Source organism: Muntiacus reevesi, chromosome 2 (genome assembly GCF_963930625.1).
Source record: "Muntiacus reevesi chromosome 2, mMunRee1.1, whole genome shotgun sequence".
Taxonomy (NCBI): domain Eukaryota; kingdom Metazoa; phylum Chordata; class Mammalia; order Artiodactyla; family Cervidae; genus Muntiacus; species Muntiacus reevesi.
In genome coordinates this window covers 207,074,507-207,095,048 of record NC_089250.1, presented here as the reverse complement: position 1 = coordinate 207,095,048, position 20,542 = coordinate 207,074,507, and the positions used below count along the sequence as shown (strand labels likewise).

General features: G+C 44.1%; 1 protein-coding gene across 2 annotated transcripts in view; it reads right to left on the bottom strand.

Annotated features, from left to right (window-relative positions):
* The window catches only part of CALN1 (calneuron 1), a 459,261-nt gene that overhangs the window by 227,443 nt on the left and 211,276 nt on the right, over positions 1–20,542 (bottom strand). For both annotated transcript variants that reach the window (XM_065920373.1, XM_065920374.1), the window contains exon 3: positions 11,043–11,186. In XM_065920373.1, coding sequence (XP_065776445.1) covers positions 11,043–11,186 — 144 coding nt within the window. The remainder of the gene's footprint in view (positions 1–11,042; positions 11,187–20,542) is intronic.

The window sequence follows — 20,542 nt, the reverse complement described above, 5'->3', positions numbered from 1 at the left end:
CTTAATTAAATATGCTTTATTTGTCAATGTATTGCATTTTTCCCCCAAAAAATCAGGTCTTGGATCTGTTTATTGAAAAAATTTTGGTTTTTCATTTAAAAATTTTCAAGTGGGTGGGATTCTTATTCAAATGTTTGTTATTACTTTTTGGTTTATTGCACTATAGTCAAAGAATATGCCTATAATATTTGTCCTTTGGAATTTAATTAGGTTGTCTTTGTGGCCTAATGCACAGCCATGTTTGTTAACCTTCCAGAATCACTTCAAAAGAAGAGTATTCTCTTTTCAAGGGAACAAAATTTACTGATATATTACATACATACACAGGCACACACTCACATACACACAGGTTCAGTGCCATTCAAATTTTGTTCCTTAGTTTTATCTACAGGATCAAGCTGAAAGGAAAGTGTAAAATCTCTCATAATCATTTTTGCCCCTATTCATAATATTTCTAAAATTTTTTCCTGAGATAAAATTTTTGCAATAAATATTACATCCTAATGAAAAAAGAAAAGCCTAAAATCCTTACATCATCATTAGTGTTGTTCACCAAACATTTCCAGTTCATTCCATTCTAGTCATGGAGTCAGATTCAACTTCCCAATAGTCCTTGATATGAGGCATGGCCACGTGACTTGCTGTAGCCAATGAGATGTGAACAGAAGTGACAGCAACTTTATTTATTTATTTTTAATTTATTTTTTTTATTTAATTTTTTTTTCAGTGGGTTTTGTCATACATTGACATGAATCAGCCATAGAGTTACACGTATTCCCCATCCCGATCCCCCCTCCCACCTCCCTCTCCACCCGACTCCTCTGAGTCCTCCCAGTGCACCAGGCCCGAGCACTTGACTCATGCATCCCACCTGGGCTGGTGATCTGTTTCACCATAGATAATATACATGCTGTTCTTTCTAAACATCCCACCCTTACCTTCTCCCACAGAGTTCAAAAGTCTCTTCTGTACTTCTGTGTCTCTTTTTCTGTTTTGCATATAGGGTTATCGTTACCATCTTTCTAAATTCCATATATATGTGTTAGTATGCTGTAATGTTCTTTATCTTTCTGGCTTACTTCACTCTGTATAATGGGCTCCAGTTTCATCCATCTCATTAGAACTGATTCGAATGAATTCTTTTTAATGGCTGAGTAATATTCCATGGTGTATATGCACCACAGCTTCCTTATCCATTCGTCTGCTGATGGGCATCTAGGTTGCTTCCATGTCCTGGCTATTATAAACAGTGCTGCGATGAACATTGGGGTGCACGTGTCTCTTTCAGATCTGGATTCCTCAGTGTGTATGCCCAGAAGTGGGATTGCTGGGTCATATGGCAGTTCTGTTTCCAGTTTTTTAAGAAATCTCCACACTGTTTTCCATAGTGGCTGTACTAGTTTGCATTCCCACCAACAGTGTAAGAGGGTTCCCTTTTCTCCACACCCTCTCCAGCATTTATTGCTTGTAGACTTTTGGATAGCAGCCATCCTGACTGGCGTGTATTGGTACCTCATTGTGGTTTTGATTTGCATTTCTCTGATAATGAGTGATGTTGAGCATCTTTTCATGTGTTTGTTAGCCATCTGTATGTCTTCTTTGGAGAAATGTCTGTTTAGTTCTTTGGCCTATTTTTTGATTGGGTCATTTATTTTTCTGGAATTGAGCTGCAGGAGTTGCGTGTATATTTTTGAGATTAATCCTTTGTCGGTTTCTTCATTTGCTATTATTTTCTCCCAATCTGAGGGCTGTCTTTTCACCTTACTTATAGTTTCCTTTGTTGTGCAAAAGCTTTTAATTTTCATTAGGTCCCATTTGTTTATTTTTGCTTTTATTTCCAATATTCTGGGAGGTGGGTCATAGAAGATCTTGCTGAGATTTATGTCAGAGAGTGTTTTGCCTATGTTCTCCTCTAGGAGTTTTATAGTTTCTGGTCTTACATTTAGATCTTTAATCCATTTTGAGTTTATTTTTGTGTATGGTGTTAGAAAGTGTTCGAGTTTCATTCTTTTACAAGTGGTTGACCAGTTTTCCCAGCACCACTTGTTAAAGAGATATGACAGAAACTTTAAATAAGAGTCATCATGTAATTCACTCAGTCTCTTTCCCTTGCCACAGCTGTCATGGAAGCACAGACAGAAGCCCCCCTCTGCCAGGATTCCTGAGTGAGGATGACTAAGAGGAAACACCCAGCCAACCTACAATGGACACACAGCATGAGTGAGATGTTTTACTTTGTGATATTGAGCCACTGATATTCGGAGAGGATTATTTATTACTGCAGCATAACTTAGCCTGTCCTTACTGAAACAGATCAACAACAACAACAACAAAAATAAACAATCTGGAAAAGGAAAAAACAGATAACTAATCAACATATTGAAAATATATAAAAAAAAAAAAAAGAAAATACATTATCTCACTTGTGAGTAAAAACTAAGTCCCCATTTTTTACCAACCACATTAGTAAAGATTTGTTAAATAATACTCAATACTAGCCAGGGTGTTCTGAGATAGGCATTTTCTTATATTCCCTTTAGTAAATTCTGCCTGAGTGAAATATTATTTATGTATAAAGGATTTCAACAGGTTCTTATCTTTCATGTAAGACTCTCTCTCCTAGGAATTCAGCACAATCTCTGTTTTCACGATGACACAGTACATGGTACCAGGAGGAAACAAACTTTGCAACTGGGATTCTGAGATTGTCTTGCTTATCTATGATCTTAAATGAAGTAATGACCTTCTTCCTAATGAAAAATGGTATACTGTTATCTATGGCATGACCAGCATCATAATTAATTAAATGTCATCTGTGGTTTCTTGGGATAAAATAATCATTGAAAGCAAGGCTTTCAAAGGCCCGTGTAGTTCCTATGTTTGACCTTTATAGTAGCAATAATGACTACAAGGGTTGTAGGGTGTAATGGCTGCTCTAACAAGCTCAGGCCTTGAAACTCTCAGCTAGGTTACAGTCAGAGAACTAGAGTGCTTCTAGGGTAAACCCCAAATCATCACTTACTTCTTACAACCTCAGGGAAGACCTCAAATTTAATTGGGTGGCCCATAGAATGATAATGAAATCACAGACTCATCAAGTCACTCATGTGAAATTTTGGGTACTGGTTGGAAAGAAGTGGGACCTGAGGCTTAGAATGGGGACTTCTGTGTGCATTCAGAAAATTGAATGATCAAGTCTCCCTGATGTCCACTCCGATATTTCTCTGAGGTCAGACAAGATCAGTCTGAAGAACTTGTGGATCATGAAGACTGGAAATAAACACAACTTCTGTGTTTGCCTTGAACAGAGATGCCCACTTTCAAGATCTATTCCTACCAAATTCTACTGACTCTAAATCCATGACTCCAATCAGATCAGCACATTCCAGGAGAAGTCCCAAGTCTGCTATGGGAGAGGAACACAGAGTCTCAAGATATTGCTAATTTGTATTGTTGTAAACCAGGGGGACCAGTGTAGCCATGTTCTAAGGTATTAAAATAAGAGAGACAGAATATAATACTGGATGCTCTTAATGAAATGGGTGCATGAACCAGAAATTCTGTTTTCATTATGTTGGATCGGGTGGCAGGAAATGGGTTGAACAGTTTAATCATTAGCAGAAACTTAGGTTCATTGTAGGCAACTGTCAATACAATTGAGACAGCAGAGTCTTCTTAGAAAAATGCAGAGGGAGGAGCTGCTTTGGGAGATAGGGATGTTGTGGTGGATTTGTCACAAACATCCACCATCACTACTTATCCCTAGAGGCCCGAAAGGATGCCCCTTTGCTAAAGCAACGAGAAACTCAAAGACACCATCTTCAGTTCATAAACTCTGCTCTAGAATCAGGCTTGACTCATTCAAGAATAACCTGGGGAGTGGCTGGAATTCATCATCCAGCCAAAGCTGATGGCAGGAGACTATCTGGAACAGCAACTGATAACCAAAACACTCACACAGGTTTGAAATGTCTACGTGACATCGTGACTGGAGTGTGTGTGCATGTGTGTCTGTGTCCTGTTAAGTCACTGCTTCAATGCCTCGTTGTCAGCCTAAGTGACCTATATCCACTAAGTCACAAAAAGAAAAACAACACATTGACAAGATATGTTGTCAAACAGTCGGACGTGACTGAGCGACCAAGCACACACACGCATAGTCTAAGGCATACCGTCAGAAACAGGAAGCAACCCAATCGTGTTTCCTCGTTTGACAATCTCTCCCATGGAGTGCAGGCTAGATTCATGGAGCTCTTACTAGCAGTGTGACCTGGGCAAGTAACTTGAAACCTCTGTACTTCATTTTTCTCATCTATAAAATGAGAATCATATGAGTATCTATGGCTGTTATGAGAACTAAGTTAATAAGTAAAGTGCCAGAATAGCAGTCTACAATGAAGACTCCACTGTGTTAGCTACTAACATCACTCTAAGTTATTATTGGGAGCATGGTGAGCACTACATAAGTAGTAGTTATCACTGTCATTACCTAGCTAAGATTTACTGTGATGAAGTCAAAATAAATTCAGCAGTAATTCCCTAACAGAATGAAATATGAAGTAGTTTGATGCCAATCATGCTTATTCACAAATGCAAACACAAAAAGAGAGAATTTCCTGTGGCTGACCTTCACCAGGACTTTGTGAATTACTTCCAGCTTTTAAAGTTACACATCTTCCCCAATGGTTACTGGCAGGAGATTAAGGAAGGACTGCACTCCATGGAAAAGACTGTCAAACAAGAAATCATGGTTGGGTTGCTTCCTGTTTCTGACGGTATGCCTTAGACTCTGTGTGTGTGTGTGTGTGTGTGTGCGTTCAGTCATGTCGGACTCTTTTCAACTCCACAGACTGTAGCCTGACAGACTTCTCTGTCCATGGGATTTCTCAGGCAAGAATACTGGAGTGGGTTTCTGGTTTCCATCTCCTTCTCCAGGCAATCTTCCTGACCCAGGGATTGAGCCTTCATCTCCTGTGTCTCCTGCACTGCAGGTGGATTCTTTACCTGCTGAGCCATCAGGAAAGCCCTTAGACTAGCACCTCTCAAACTCAACCATGCACATAAATACTTGTTAAAACTCAAGCTCTGAATCAGCAGGTCTTGGGTGGGCCTGAGGGTCAGCACTGCAAGTAAGCTCCCAGGATACAGTGATTCTGTGGGTCCCTGGACCACAGCTGGAGAAGGGAGGAAGCCAAGGCCCCAGCATACACAAGCATTGGGAAGGCCCCCACTTTCAAGCAGGTCTGACTGACCAGTCCTGCTTCATCATATCCCCAGAGGAAATATACCCTTATTTGCTTTTCAGGCATTTACTCCTCCTCAGACCTTCTTGTTCATAAAAATACACAGGCTTGAAGATTTCTCTTCAGCCAAAGGTTTTCTTTTAACCAAAAGTCACCCAATGATGTTGATGGACACACTTCTGTCCATAACCTGGCTAGATTGTTAAAGGATGAAGGTTCTTGTGCCTCACCCTGGAGATTCTGACTCGACGCGTCTGTTTAGCATGTTTCCTTTTTTTCTTTTTTTCATGTGCACTCAAGTTCATGTACCTCTGCTTAATGCTAAAACCCCAGCTACTTCCACCAGATCATCCCCCTTCATGAAGTCTGTGGGTAAGCATCTTCCCTCACTACAGAAAGAAGTGTGCATATAGACGATGGAATATTACTCAGCCATAAAAAATGAAGTAATGCCATTTGCAGCAACATGGATGGACCAAGAGATCATCATACTAAGTGAAGTAAGTCAGACAGAGAAAGACAAATATTATATGATATCACTTAGATGTGGAATCTAAAGAAATGATACCAATGAACTTATTTACAAAACAAAAACACATTCACAGCCATCAAAAGCAAACTTAATAGTTACCAAAGGGGAAAGGGTGGGGGAAGGATGAATTAGAAGCCTAGGATTAACATATACACACTGCTATGTATAAAATAGGTAAACAGCAAGGTCTTACTGTTTAGCACAGGAAAATATATCAATATCTTGTTATAACCTATAATGGAAAAGAATTCTAAAAGGAATAGCTGTATGTGAATGTATAACTGAATCACTTTGATGCGCACTTGAAACTAAACACAGCATTGCAAATCAACTATACTTCAACACAAAGAGAGAAAGAGAGAAGAAAGAAAGAAAAATGAGAGACAGAAAAAAGAAAGGAAGGAAGCATGTATTTGAAATCACAAAATAGACCTAGGCCTGTTCCAGAGCATCCACATGAGTACACTGACACATTTGAATGTGAAGTGGAAATGAGCTGTACTGGGAATTAAGCATAGACTTTTCTGTCTTCTAGAAGATCACAGATGAAAATAGGAAAGTCATAATCATATGACTGATCAGCAAAGTGTCAATACATGTAATGAATGGGTAGGAAAAGAGCGAAGATACAGACACACAGGCTAACAACGAGGACCCTGCCAACTCTTTCATGTGACTCTGGCCATAATTTCATTCTTTGCAGCTCAGTGGTTTGCCTCAAAATGAAGCAAAAAGGCATCTTGCCAACCATAAAGTTAAGCAAATTCACACATAATGGACACCAGAAAAATCTTTTCTAAATGGAACAAAGCTGAATCATACTCACCATCCAGACAGTGGTGAACCTAAAAAAAAAAGAAAGAAAAACAAACACAAAAAAACCCTATAAACCTGCTGAGGGATAAGAATTCATTTCAAAACCCCAAATTTGTTGGAATTTCATAAGATTCTGCACCTTTGAGGCACAGAGGAAAATTAAAAATGCAGAGGGCAAAGGCTGCATTTGTTTTGTTCCTTGAGTGCAGGAGAGGTGGAGACAGCTGGGAAAGGAAGATTGCATTAAGAAATATGAGCGGGGACCCAGGCAGAAAGCATGGGCTTCTGAAAGCATCTCCTGGTTTGATGGTTTCAGGAAACTACTTACAAAGCTGGCTGGGTTCACTCCAGATGCCCACAGTGGTGTAGTTGGTGAAACCATTACAATGCAGAAAAGAGTCAAAAATGTCCCTTTGGTCTTAAAGATACCAAGCCCCTTTTCCCCAGAGGACAGTACAGGAGGCTCCGAGGGGCCCCAGGATCTGTTGTGGGAACCGCAGAGCTAATGAGAGCAGCAGGGGCATGGCAGAGCCCACAGTCACTTTCTCAACTTGCTTCTATAAAAGATTTAAGCTTTGGAGATGCTTTTGTAAGGTGACTATTTTATCATTTCTAAGGACGGTACATAACTGGTACTGCAATGCACTGGAGAGAAATGGATTTCCCGATGCAAGGATTGCCTTAGGTCACTGAGCTTAAATGTTTTTAGGAAGCTGAGGAAGAGAGCTTCAGACTTCCAGAATCTGGGCTGAAGGTGAGAGGCTGGCAAAAGCATCTGGGAAACATGAGCCCTAGTCCCCAACTGATGTCAGGTCAGAAGTCACCTCAGCTGCAGAGGCTGAAAGAACCTTTGCAGCCATAAAGGAAGCACTGGGCAACTGGGCAGGAATTTGGGTTTTCTGTTTATTTAACTCGGGGCAGTTCAGCCTATGTGGTGTACACACACACAGGGTCAGTCCCAGCTCTTAAGTCAAATAGGCTATGGTCAGGAGAGCAATTCCAGACCCTACTACTGCCTGTCTTCCATTCTGCCCTCTGGAAAACCGGCTCCCCACAACACACACACACTGGAACCGTCTGGCTCCCACAGGCTCTGTGTCCAGGAAGCCAGCGAGCTCCCTAATCCAGGGAGATTACTGCTACACACAGAGTCGGCAAAGCACCCCGCTCCCCAGGAACCACCTAATGAAAGCCTCATGGAGAGACTACGGTTGTACAGACTTGGTCTAATTCCATCTGGGCCTCGTGCCGAAGGTATGACCTCACCAGCAGGCAAACCGGCAGGGACCCCAGAGAGAATGGATCGGTGTGTGGGCCAGACCAGCCTCAAATCACAGCCAGCTGGGATGCACGGACACACTGCCATCTCTCCTGATGCCCTTGGATCCCAGGACCAGGGTCTGTCAGGAGGCACGGTCATCTTACAGAGAAGAATCCTAAGTTCTGGCCCAAAACCCTTGCGTGAGTGTGTGTGCGTGTGCGTGCATGCGGCATTATCCTCACAAAAATCTCTGCCGTTCCACAAGTTTCACACCAAAGAGAAGCTTAATTAGGTAGGGCCAAACATCTGCAGAGAATCTCCAGTTACAGAAGCTGGGAGGAAGGATATAATTAGAACCTGACTTAAAAAAAAAAAAGAAAAACAGAATAGCTCAAAAGACCCCACCAAGAGAAGGACACTGAAAAACAGTCAATCCACGCATATCCAGAACTCAGAACCCAGAAATTTCACTTACCAGTGTCACTGACAAATCACATAAAGATGTTTCAGCCTCAGTCTGGGTATTTTTCCCTTAGCTCTTTTCAAACTTAAGCATCTATTACATTGCAAAAGGCAATTCTTTTTGCCTGCACTGCTGCATTGTCTTCATTTGTTGTGTACTGATTCTTTTGTAGGCAACAAAATAAAAGTTTGAGGAAGCTGCATTTCATATATAAATGATTATGGCTGATTTGCATTGTTGTATGGCAGAAATTTTTAAAAAAACAAAAATTAATATATTTAAATAAAGAAAGAAAAGTAAATAACTGTGCTTTCACCTGATGGGGTCACCATGAAAAAGCAGATGATTTAGGCTTCTGTTAAAGGAACTAATAGAAATTCTCTATACACTTTGCTTGGAAGTCACGCCCTCGGCATTGGTCACTAAGGATGATGTTGCAAATGAATGGGTGAAACCTGGCATCTCTTAAGCTTCATCCCATTGGCTGCTTGAGTCCTGATGGGCTCCAGGAACAGCACCATCACCCGAGGCCCCCAGGGGACTCCAAGGCCTCCTGCAATCAGGGAGGATTTGCAATAATGTAAAAATTCCCCCTGAGCCAGGGTCTGATGAGCGAATAGACAGAGAGCAAGGATATACTTGGATGAAGACCCACAAAACTTCCATGGAAGTAACTCTCCCATGATAGCCCCTGGCTCATTTTGACTAAATGTTGCTAAGTCCATTTGCTTTTAGTCCATTTGACCATGTTTTATTTTGCTACGCTATGAGAGGAGACTCAAAGGCATTAAAAAAAAAAAAAAGCTTCTTAATTCTACAGAGAGGGTAGGTTAAGATTTCTATTATTTTAAGGAAGAAACTCTTTTTTTTCTGGAAGTCTTTCTCTGAAATGATGATGGGAATCCAGGAAGAGATTTTGCTATACAACATGTGCTTTGCTCCAGCTTTTCAGAAATACTGGGTTAGCCAAAAGTTCATCTGGGTTTTCCCACAGGATGATGAAGAAAAACCCAAAAGAATTTTTTGGCCAACCCAGTACCTCTAACTACAGAGCAAGGTCGAATCAGGCCTGCAAAGACCCACAGAGTCACAATCAATCAGAGACGTTAAGGACAGGGCCAGCACTCCATGTACTACTGAACATCCCTGATAGAACATTTCTTTCCTGAACCAGAAGATAAATGCCCACAGCTGCCCTTGGTGGTTGGCACTGGGATCCAGTCCCCATACAGTCACCATTAAATTTATCATCTTTCCAACAAGCCCGGCAAGACAACAGGACACAGCTGTGTTCAGCTAGTCTGCAGGCCGAGCAAACCTCCCCCTACCAGGGTCTTCATCTGTCTCTCCCAAAATACCCCCTGCCCCCATCCTCTGTTTCCTTTCACTTGGTCTTTACTTCATGCTCTACACAAGAATCCCCAAAGTCCACCACTCTGGACCCCTTACACCTAGGATCAAGCTGCTTTCCAGAGGGGGGAGAGTGTGTGTTGAAAAAACCAAATTAGGGGACTTTCCTGGCACTCCGGCTGTTAAGACTTCACCTTCCAATGCAAGGGATGCAGGTTCAATCTCTGGCTGGGGAGCTAAGATCCCACATGACTCGTAACCAAAAACCCAAAACATAAAACAGAAGCAATATGATAACAAATTCAATAAATATTTTTAAAACATGGTCCACATTAAAAAAAAAAAAAAAAACCTAAAATAAGAAAGCTTCTTTCTGGACCTTTGGCCAAGGCAGGAAGGTCACAGCCAGTTTGGGATAAACTCCTAGGGTTTTAGAGCAGGAAAGAATCTTAAGGATCAGTAAATGCAGTCATTTTCCAGAACTGTTTAAGGATAGTGAAACACTTTCCCCCATTGAGACTGTATGTAGAAACCAGTATGTAAAACAGAGAGAAAAGAAGCTGTTATAGCCAAAAAATGGAATGTGATTTGGCAATAAAATGCAACAAAATAGTGATACATGCTACACTACGGATGAACCTTTCAAATATTATGGTAAGTGAAGGAAGTCAGTCACAAAGGATCGTGTGTCCCATGATCCAGAAGAGCTAAGCCCATAGAGACAGAAAGTTGATTAGTGGTTGTCCAGGACTTGGTGGGGGACAGAGCGATAGCTTGGAGAATTCCATGGACAGAGGAGCCTGGTGGGCTACAGTCCATGGGGTCACCAAGAGTTCGACACGACTGAGCAACTAACATTTTCACTTTTAGAGGGAATGGAGGTGATAAATGAGAGGTATAGGGCTTCTTTTAGAGTGATGAAAATGTTATAAAATTGATAATGCTATTGGTTGTGCAAACCTGTGATACACGCAAAGCCACTGAATTACACAGGTTGCACAGGTGAATCTTAGGGTGTGTGGATGCTGTCTCAACAAAGCTGTTTTGAAAATGAAACAGAATCATTCTCACTGCTCCACCAGCCAGGCCTCCCCCACCCCGCCCCCACCCCCAGCTCCCTCTAGTGGCCCCAGAGCCACCTCTGCAGACCCCTGAAGGTCTGTGCAATGTGGTTTGAAAAACCCAGACCTGGTTCAAGTTTCCAAGTTGCCTGGTCCAAGTTGCCTGAAATGTAAGCCAGGACACGAATCCAAGTTTTTTGACTCCAAGTCTTTTGACTCTTTTGAAAGGCCCTTCAAACCCAAGATCTCTGATGAGTCCTGGCTCATCCCAGGGGATAGGGGTGGGGGATGGGGATGCTGTGGGCCCCAGTCTTACCGTCCATGTCCAGGCGCTGCATGATGATGGCCAGCTCCACCTCACTCGGCATGTACCCCAGAGAGCGCATGGCCATGCCCAGCTCCTGCTTGGAGATGAAGCCATTCCCATCTCGGTCCAGAACCCGGAAGGCCTCTCGGATCTCTACAACAGGAAAGCAGAGAAAGTCCAATGGTCACAAAGCGTGGTTGACTGCAGGTGTCCCCAGCCGCTGGTAGGAACTGGGCTGCACAACTGGACGTGAGCAGTGGGCTAGCAAGTGAAGTTTTATCTGTTGCTCCACATTCCTCATGTTACCACCTGAACCATACCTGCCCCCTACCCCACCATCATGGAAAAACTGTCTTCTCTTGTCAAAAAGATTGGGGGCCACTGCTCTACTGCATTGAAATGATTGGCAACTGCAGAAAACTCCTAATTACAAAGAGTGATGTGTCAAAACCCTTTAACGCGCCCCCCCCCCCCCCTAAAAAAGGTGGCCAAAAGAGAAAGAAAAAAAGAGAGAAAAGAGAATGGGAGGAAAAGAGAGGGAGGGAAGGGGATTTAAAAAAAAAAAAAAAAACACACCAGAAAACAGAAAAACAGCTTTGGAAGGAGGAGATAACTAGCTCTGAGCAGCTAACACAACATAGTGTTGTGTTAGTCACTCAGTCGTGTCTGACTCTTTGCGACCCCATGGACTGTAGCCCACCAGGCTCCTCTGTCCATGGAATTCTCCAGACAAGAATACTGGAGTGCGTTGCCATTCCCTTCTCCAAGGGATCTTCCCAACTCAGGGATCAAACCTGGGTCTACTGAATTGCAGGCAGATTCTTTACCATCTGAGTCACCAGGGACACCCAACACAAAGTAGGGAGTGCACAGTTAGACAGTGGTCCCAGCTGGGAATCACGTTAGCCATGGACACTTCCCAGTAAGGCTGAGGTTTTGCTTTCAGCAGGGAGAAGACAGGAAGGCAGCGACCCCTCAGCTTGGGCTAGGGAGGGAAGGAGAATGAGAGTCCCCTTTGTGGACGTACATTCAGCTCCCTGCTGCCACAGAGCTGTGCAGAAAGCTTTCTCTACCTCCTAGGAGGACAGGAGTTAAATATCCTGCTGTTTTTATTTCATTCCTCTAATTTACAGCTGTTTTATGGCTATAAACAACCTCAGATCAATAAGAGTGTCATAAAAGCCCCAGAGGCATCTTTAATCACATTCTCTGGGGCTGGCAGAGAACTTGACTCTACCATCAAGAAGGCCATTTCCCCCAGCAGGGGGATGTCCATCCTCTCACCCCCGCCAGAGCTGCTCTGCTTTCCACCCAGAGTCCCTCCCTCCAGAGCCCTGATCTCTTTTCGCCTTCTGTTCATCATGGGTTGGCTGAGCACTTCCTAACACCTCACACTCCTGTGAGGCATGGGAATTCGATTTGAGATCACAGTCTGGAGATGAGAGGTACGTCAATTGTATCTGAGCACCAGACACGGACAGCTTTGATTTTTCATCAATAAATTCAGTGTGAGCTCAGCTGCGGCAGCTGCCAGCATGCATCGGGCCATTCAACAAGCTACCTTTACCTGAGGAGCACGGGAGTTAGGACTGCGGAGAATAAAGACAGTGATCTGCCGGGCATGGTGGTTCCCCTCCAGAGACCCACACTCCAGGTGGGAAGATAAGATCCAGTCAGAAACTTGCAGGAACTCTGAACTAATGCAAGACATCAGCCCTAGCCATTTACAGTTTCCCCCATGTATCGGTAGTGGATTGGTTCCAGGACCCTGTGGATACCAAAATCCACGGATATTCAAGTCCCCTAATAAAAAATGTATAAAATGGAATTGGGCAGCTAGACCTTGTAGCCATGGATTCAGCATCCACAAAGGGCTAACTGTAGTTACCACGTCTCTAAATATCTAACTATCCTCCCAGCATGCACATTGAACCCTGACCCAGGCAGGCTTTTCCTTTCCTCTTAGAATTAATTTCCTGTGGTTGCTTTAATCAATCACACAAATGTAGTAGCTTAAAACAACAGACATTTATTCTGTCACAATCTGGAGGCTAGAAATCTGAAATCAGGTGGTAAAGAACCTTCCTGCCAAAGCAGGAAACATAAGAGAGACACAGGTTCAATTCCTGGGTCAGGAAGATCCCTTGGAGGAGGGCATGGCAACCCATTCCAGTATTCTTGCCTGGAGAATCCTATGGACAGAGGAGCCTGGCGGGCTACAGTCCAAAGGGTAGCAAAGAGTCGGACAAGACTGAGCGATTTAATATCCACGCTCAGACCAAAACAAGATGAGGACAGACCTGCCCTCCCCCAGAGGCTCCAGGTAAGATTCTTTTCCCACTTTTTCCTACAAGTCTACTTTCCTGAGCTTGTGGCCGCAAGGCTCCAATCTCTGCCCTGGGGTTACCTTCTCTTCATCTGTCTGTGATCTCCCTTTGCCTGCCTCTTACAAGGACACTTGTGCTTACATTTAGAAACCACCATATAATCCAGAATAAACTCCTCATCCCAAGATCCTTAATTTATTGGCAGCTACAAGGACCATTTTTCCAAAGTAACATTTGTAAGTTTCTAGCCTTGGGGATCTGATTCCTTTGGGGATTGTTTTTCAGACCTCTGCACTCTCCCAGTCAGTGCTTCCATCTGAAACACTTTGCCATCCTCTTTACCTGCCCAAATCACATCAGTCCTCCCAGGCCAGGTCAGAGGTCGTGTGTTTCACAGCAGTGCCCTCCCTCACCACAGCCAAGTCACCTCCCTCACTGCTGACTGGTCAGCAGGACAGTTACTCCTGCCTCATGACACCTAGCCCACACCACCTAGAAATACAAAGAAAGCAAGGTGCTGAAATCATGGCTTCTGTGAGCTACAAGTGCCTTGCACATTTCATTCGAGGCTCTATGTTCCCACCTATGTGCTGAAGGAGGCACTAGACAGACAGCTAGCTGTTCAATGGATGATGATTCTGAACAAGTAAGCACCAGATATCAGCAGCAGATTCATTATCAATACTAATTCAGCATGCTGGATGCGTTCCATGAATAAATGTGTGCTCCAGCAGAAGGAAGACTAGTCTGGGAGTCAGGACCTTGGGCTCCCGGCCAGGCGTATTAGCGAATTAGGTCTGCAGCCAAACCCTGAGGCCTTGGTTTGTTCATGTGTAAAATGAGCCAGGTTGGCCAAGAGAATCCGTGAGGTCCTTTGAGCCCCTTTCTAAGGATCCGTGGACATCGTTACAGTATTTAAAAGAAGAATAGGAAGCCTGTGTTCTTTTTCATACCCTATTAATCTGCTGTTCAAACACCCCTCTTTTTTCCACTGATGATACAGAAAACATTTTAGCCCTTTCCAAATTCTGAATTAAGGGGTTTGTCTGCATATTTAGACTTTTCTCATCAATGAAACATGCCCAAGATTATCTAAAGCAGCCATATGTTTTCCAAGCACGTGTCGGGTGGACCTAGAACAGCTTACAGCCAGTACTCAGCTTGAGATCCTGGCACAGGGCACTCAAGGACACCAGGGCAGAGGTCATGCCTCACTCAGCCCAAGTCCAGACACTGAGGGTAGGGGGATGCAGACAGAGGGTCTCCTGAGATGGGAATCAGCTCACAAAGAAGTCCATCCAGTCCTCATGATTGGGGCAGGCCTGTCCCACAGCCTCATCTGAAAACTGGGTTGGGCTGGGTCTCCTTCCAGCCTCTGTGACGGGGTTTTACAACAGGTCTGACACAAACCGTGCAACAGTAGAAAATGTCAGATGATGACAAGGTCCCTGCTGGGGTCCCAGGTGGGCCAGCCTGATGGCCAGCTGCAGGCTGAGCCCTGCCCCTGCTCTCTGGACCACTTCCTTCCCAAGGCACCATCTCCTCTTCCCATCCCTCTGACTCCATCCTCAACTCTGGGCTGATGCTGTCACACTGAAGGATGATCCCCTTCTGTTGACAGGGCCTAGCCTCACCCCTGTGGTCCCTCTGCATGCCCTAGATCTTAGCAGTGAAAGAGCCTACATCCTGACATTAGCTACTCCAGAGGGCTTGGTTAGGGATGTTTGAGAACTTGACCTGGAGATGAGGGCCTTGGTGGGTGTGCCTCCCGACACTTACCTGGTTGCCTAGGCTACGCCCTAAGCTGCCTCACCTCTGGACTGTTGGATTTGGTAACTCAGACCTCAGACAGGGGTCCCTCCGGTGCCCTGCTTGAAGGAACATGCTCCTTCGAGGCCCCAAATCCCCATGGTTTTCCTGTTTGCAGTATGCATCCAGGCTGGCCCTGCTTCAGCTCAGGACAGGATAGAGAAGAAACAGCTCAGCTCAGAGTTCTGTTTCCTTTGGCCCCAGGTCAGTGGGACAAAGTCATCCTTCTCTGTTTGCTCCCAAGGGGACTTTCCCGGCAGTTCAGTGGTTAGGACTCCGAGCTTCCACTACAGGGGATGCAGGTTTGGTCTGTGATTGGAGAACTAAGATCCCACATGCCATGTGATGCTATCAAAAAAAAAAAAAAAGCTGGAGCTTTGGGGAAAAATCAACAAAATTGATAACTCTTAAGAAAGAATCAAGCAATAAATTATTTTTTAAAAAAGAATGTCTACTTCTGTTTTGTGTGTGTGTGTGTGTGTGTGTGTGTGTGCGCGCGCGCGCATGTGTGCGTGCATGCATGCACAGAGGCAGACAAAGCTCACTAACTTCTTTTTCTTTCAAAATAACAGAAGGGGTGAGGGGGAAAGTACAAAACTAGAAATCCATAATGGGAGCCTCTGGAGATTTAATCTTTCCAGTGAAGGGAAAGCCCAGGAAACGAGAAGCTTATTAGAAGGAAATGGGTCTTGCAGTCTGAGACATGTGATGTGTGCCTCATTTTGTTTTTAATAGCAGAACAGGGTGTGAGAAATATGCCCATAAAACGGCGGAGACATGGGAGCAGGCCGGATCTTTCTGCCTCCGACTGCAGACAGCCAGGGTGCAGCACGAAGGGGCTCTGGCCACCTTCCACATCCTCGGGAAGTGGAGACCACAGATCAAGTTTTCAGGAACAACTCAGTCACGTGGTGTGCTTTCCACTGGAACGTATCCCCTCTTTAGGCTAAAGTCCCTTGTGCTTCAGAGTTATATAACCGTGCTTTTGGTCTTTGATTTCATTGCAGTCTCATGCAACACGTGAACACCAGGCACCAACATGGCCAATTCTACCCCCTCCAAGATGCCTGTGTGGGCCACAGGAGGGACATCTATGATGGTCACAGGAGCCTGTCCAACTGTCATCGTGCAGAGTACAAATGGTAACATGGTAAGACACATCTTCCGAAAAAAGGAATCCACTCTCTGCCTGTGGAATCTTCTAGAATCAAAGTCTGCACTCCCACATGGATCTGGGCCTCTCCTCCCTGGAATGAGGCTGATGTTCTGAAGCCAAGCAAGACCTGGGATAGAAATGGTCCTGCTCTAGAGACCAAGAGAGATATAGCACATGATGCCAGCAAATCCATTTTCTTAGAAATATCTGGAGCCACCACTGGTACCTGCTATTTTCTGACCCAATGCCCTCTGAAAACCATGCTTTGGTTCCATAATGCTCTCTAGGGTCATAGCCAATTTAGGCAGGAACAATGGCAGAAGCACAGTGATCATACAGAACAGCCTCATCAGTCAAGCCACCTAAACAGAGTGTGTATCAGATGAAATCCAGATAGCAGGCAGAGTCAGTATTTATCTGCTAATGGTCTAGCTCTGAAGAATCAGCTGAAATTCTTTGTGCTAACTGGCAAACTCAAATCAGTAATGAAGAACAATGTTTCCTATCTCAGTCCTCATTAGCTTGAAATCTGTTTATTATCCACAGAAAGGTAAGTTTGGGAAGCAGTGGGGTTTTAACCACAAAATGTGAGGGCTTTACAAATGAACAAGATGCCTTCTTTTGATTTGCATCATGGAGAAACTGCTGGAGAGATACAGCTCAGCAAGGCTAGGCAAGCAATTATTAACTAGTCACACAAACGCCAAAGAACTGATGCTTTTGAACTGTGGTGTTGGAGAAGGCTCCTGAGAGTTCCCTGGACTGCAAGGAGAGCAAACCAGTCAATACTAAAGGAAATCAGTCCTGAATATTCATTGGAAGCACTGATGCTGAAGCTGAAACTCCAATACTTTGGCCACCTGATGCGAAGAACTGACTCATTGGAAAAGACCCTGACGCTGGGAAAGACTGAAGGCAGAAGAAGGGGACAACAGAGGATGAGTTGATTGGATGGCATCACCAACTGGATGGATATGAGTTTGAGCAAGTTCCAGGAGTTGGTGATGGACAGGGAGGCCTGGTGTGATGCAGTCTACGGGGTCACAAAGAATCGGACATGACTGAGTGATTGAACTGAACTGACGGAACTGAACACAAACGCACCAGAAAATATGATACAAGTCTGGAGGTCTTTATTTGGGAGAAATAATAGGACAGGGGCTGAGCCAATGACAAAAGAGATTTAGAAAAGTTTTCCCCTTTTCGATGAAAAACAACAAATGCATATATAGAAATGATTAATACAGCCTTTCATTCACTGAAGAGTTGCTGCATAATTATTATAGGCCAGATGCAATCCTAAGATATACAGGGAGCCAAAGAAACTTTCCAGGCTCTGAAAAGCTTACACTCTAGTTGGAGAGACAGAGGGTGACCAGATATTCATAACAGAGAATGACAAGCACAGTAATACAAGTCTACATAAATCTCATGGAAGTCCTTCCTTAGGACAGACAGCTCTGTGAAATCTTTTGAATCTTAAGACCACGGAGAGAAGGGAAAGGAGGCTGAGTGGGGAAAATGTACCAAGATGGGTATGTTGAACATCCTGGCTGCACAGTGGATATAGAAACATTGAGAGACAAAGGGGAAGAAGTGTGCCAAGACAAGACTGAAAGAGCCTTAGAAGCCCCCCAAGCTTTACCTTGTAGGCCAGGGGTTGGCAAATCTGTCTGTGACCAAATCTGGTCTACCACTCTGTTTGTCAATAAAGCTTTATTGGAACACAGTCATGGCCATTTTCTGACATACAGTTGTCCATGGTTGACTGCTTTGGGACCACACAAACAGAACTAAGTCATTGGGATGGGGAAGGTTTGGCTCACGAAGCCTAAAATATTGACTTTGGCTTTTTAAAGTCTGTGGACACCTGTTGTAGGTCATAGAGAGTTCTCAGCGGTTCTAAATTTTAAAAAAGAGAGAGAGAAAGGATCAGATTGGTTTGTAAACCGAGGACTGGTAAAGACTATGGTGACAAGGAATGAGAAGTAGAGCCCTCACCGGAGGCTGTCACAGAGACCAAGCGGGGATACAGAACCGAGAGCTGCCCTAGAGCTGCTGGGAGGGGCAAAGAGACTTGTGAGTGGTCAGGTCAGGGCACCCGAGTGTCCCCAGGTTATGAGAGGGATGAGTTGAGGATGATGCTGAGGATTCTAGTATACCTGATAGAGTGAGCATTGACGATGTTAACTGAGAGAATTCAGGAGGAAGCACAGGGTTTCAGAGAGGGGAGGAACATGGTATTTGGCCACCTGGAGTCCAGGGCCCTGAGAGATACCCAAGCAGTCAGGTCTGGTGAATACACGGAAATACACGACTAGCCTTTGGAGATGGTGATACTAAAAATATGATGAAGATGGAAAATAGGAATAGAATGACCATAGTTGCATATAAAATGCTAGTTCAATCCCGGTGCAGGTTTTAGTGTGAATGAGTTCCAATTTAATCATAATCAATCAATCTGCAAATACAACTAATTGGTTTCAGTAATTAGCGAACGACAGAGGTGAGAGCTGAGACAGCAAGGTGGTGGGGCTCTGAAGGAAGAGGGAAACATGCTGGGAGGAGGCAGGGATGCAATGAGGAGTGTCCTGCATTGAATAGTGCTGATGCCAACAGATGGGGGCAAGATGGGGGTTATGCTGCTGCTTTTTTTAATTCACTTTTTAACCTGGCTTTCTTGGTACATTTTAAAGGGGGTTAAAGGAGTCTCCTGGTGGCTCGGAAGGTAAAGAATCTACCTGCAATGCAGGAGACCAGGGTTTGATTCCTGGGTTGGGAAGATCCCTGGGTCAGGAAGATCCCCTGGAGAAGGAAATGCCAAACCTATTCCAGTATTTTTGTCTGGGAAATCCGATGGACAGAAAAGCCTGGCGGGCTACAGTGCATGGGTTGCAAAGAGTTGGACACAACTTAGCGATTAAAACAACGAAGGATCCTCACTCCTAGTTATTTGCTATTTGAGATGTGATTGCATTCATTTCAATAAATGCTCATTTATTGACTGTTCCTCCCTGAGACTATAACAGTATCTGGGATCTACAGTTAGAATTCAGGGTTGAGCACAACTCGAGTAAGTTCCCTGGCCACCCCCCAACTCCCTCTGGCTCATCGGGAATCACTGTTAACCCTGGGGGCAGGCAAGAGGCAGTGTTGGGAAAAAAAAAAAAAAAAAAGACAGTTCAAAGGCGCAGTGCTCGAAGCTGGTGGGACAATGGTTCAAGGTTCATTCTGTGGATCCCTGGTGTCACCACGCTCCTGGCCTTTCTCCTTACCTCAGGGCTCAAATGATACCTTGAATTCAAAAATCAAGCCAACTCCCTCCCTAGCTAGCATTTGGAAAGAAAAGCTTGTCAGTAATTTACTAGGTGGAGAAATTACAGACCGAATAGGTCATGAAAAGTAATCATTCTTTCCTAACATAGGGCAGCAGAAAGCCAGGGGCATCTCTAAGGGTTTAGGAGCTAGATCAGAGTTTATTTGTCCCCAAAGTTTACATCTCCATAGATTAAGCTAAATTGATTTTAGCATGCCAGGTCCGTTGAAGCTAATTCCCCAAGAGCAAAAGAACAAAGCAAATGAGAACTGAAAGTAACAATGAAAGCCCATCTGGACCACGGGCACCCGGTGATGGACTGACTGCCCAGCACGGATGAAAGGAGAGCCATTAAACTGATTTGAATAAGGATGAGAGTGAGCATTGTCAGAGGGTCTCTGTACGGAAAAACAGGGTGATGAGTGAAGAGAAAGGAAGAGGACATCAAGCAAGGCGGTAGTTTTCTTTGTCTTGAGAGGTTCTGGACTTGACCTCTGGGATGGGGACAACCCCCGTCAAAAGACTAGAGCTAGGCCTGCAGAGGAATGCTACATTTTCTAGTTCCCAGGTAGCTCAGTGGTAAAGAAACTACCTGCCAATGCAGAAGACACAAGAGACACGGGTTCGATCTCTGGTTCAGGAAGATCCCCTATAGTAGGAAATGGCAACCCACTCCAATATTTTTGCCTGGAAAATTCCATGGACAGAGGAGTTTGGCAGGCTACAGTCCTTGAGGTCACAAAAGAATCGGACATGACTGAGTGCAACACATTAATTGATGCTTTTTACAAAAAAAGCCTCCAAAATGTATAAAGGAGAAAAATCTATAATTCACTGGCAAGTAATAACCATTGTTAATATATTAGGGTGCTTTATTCCAAACTTTTTAATGTATAATATT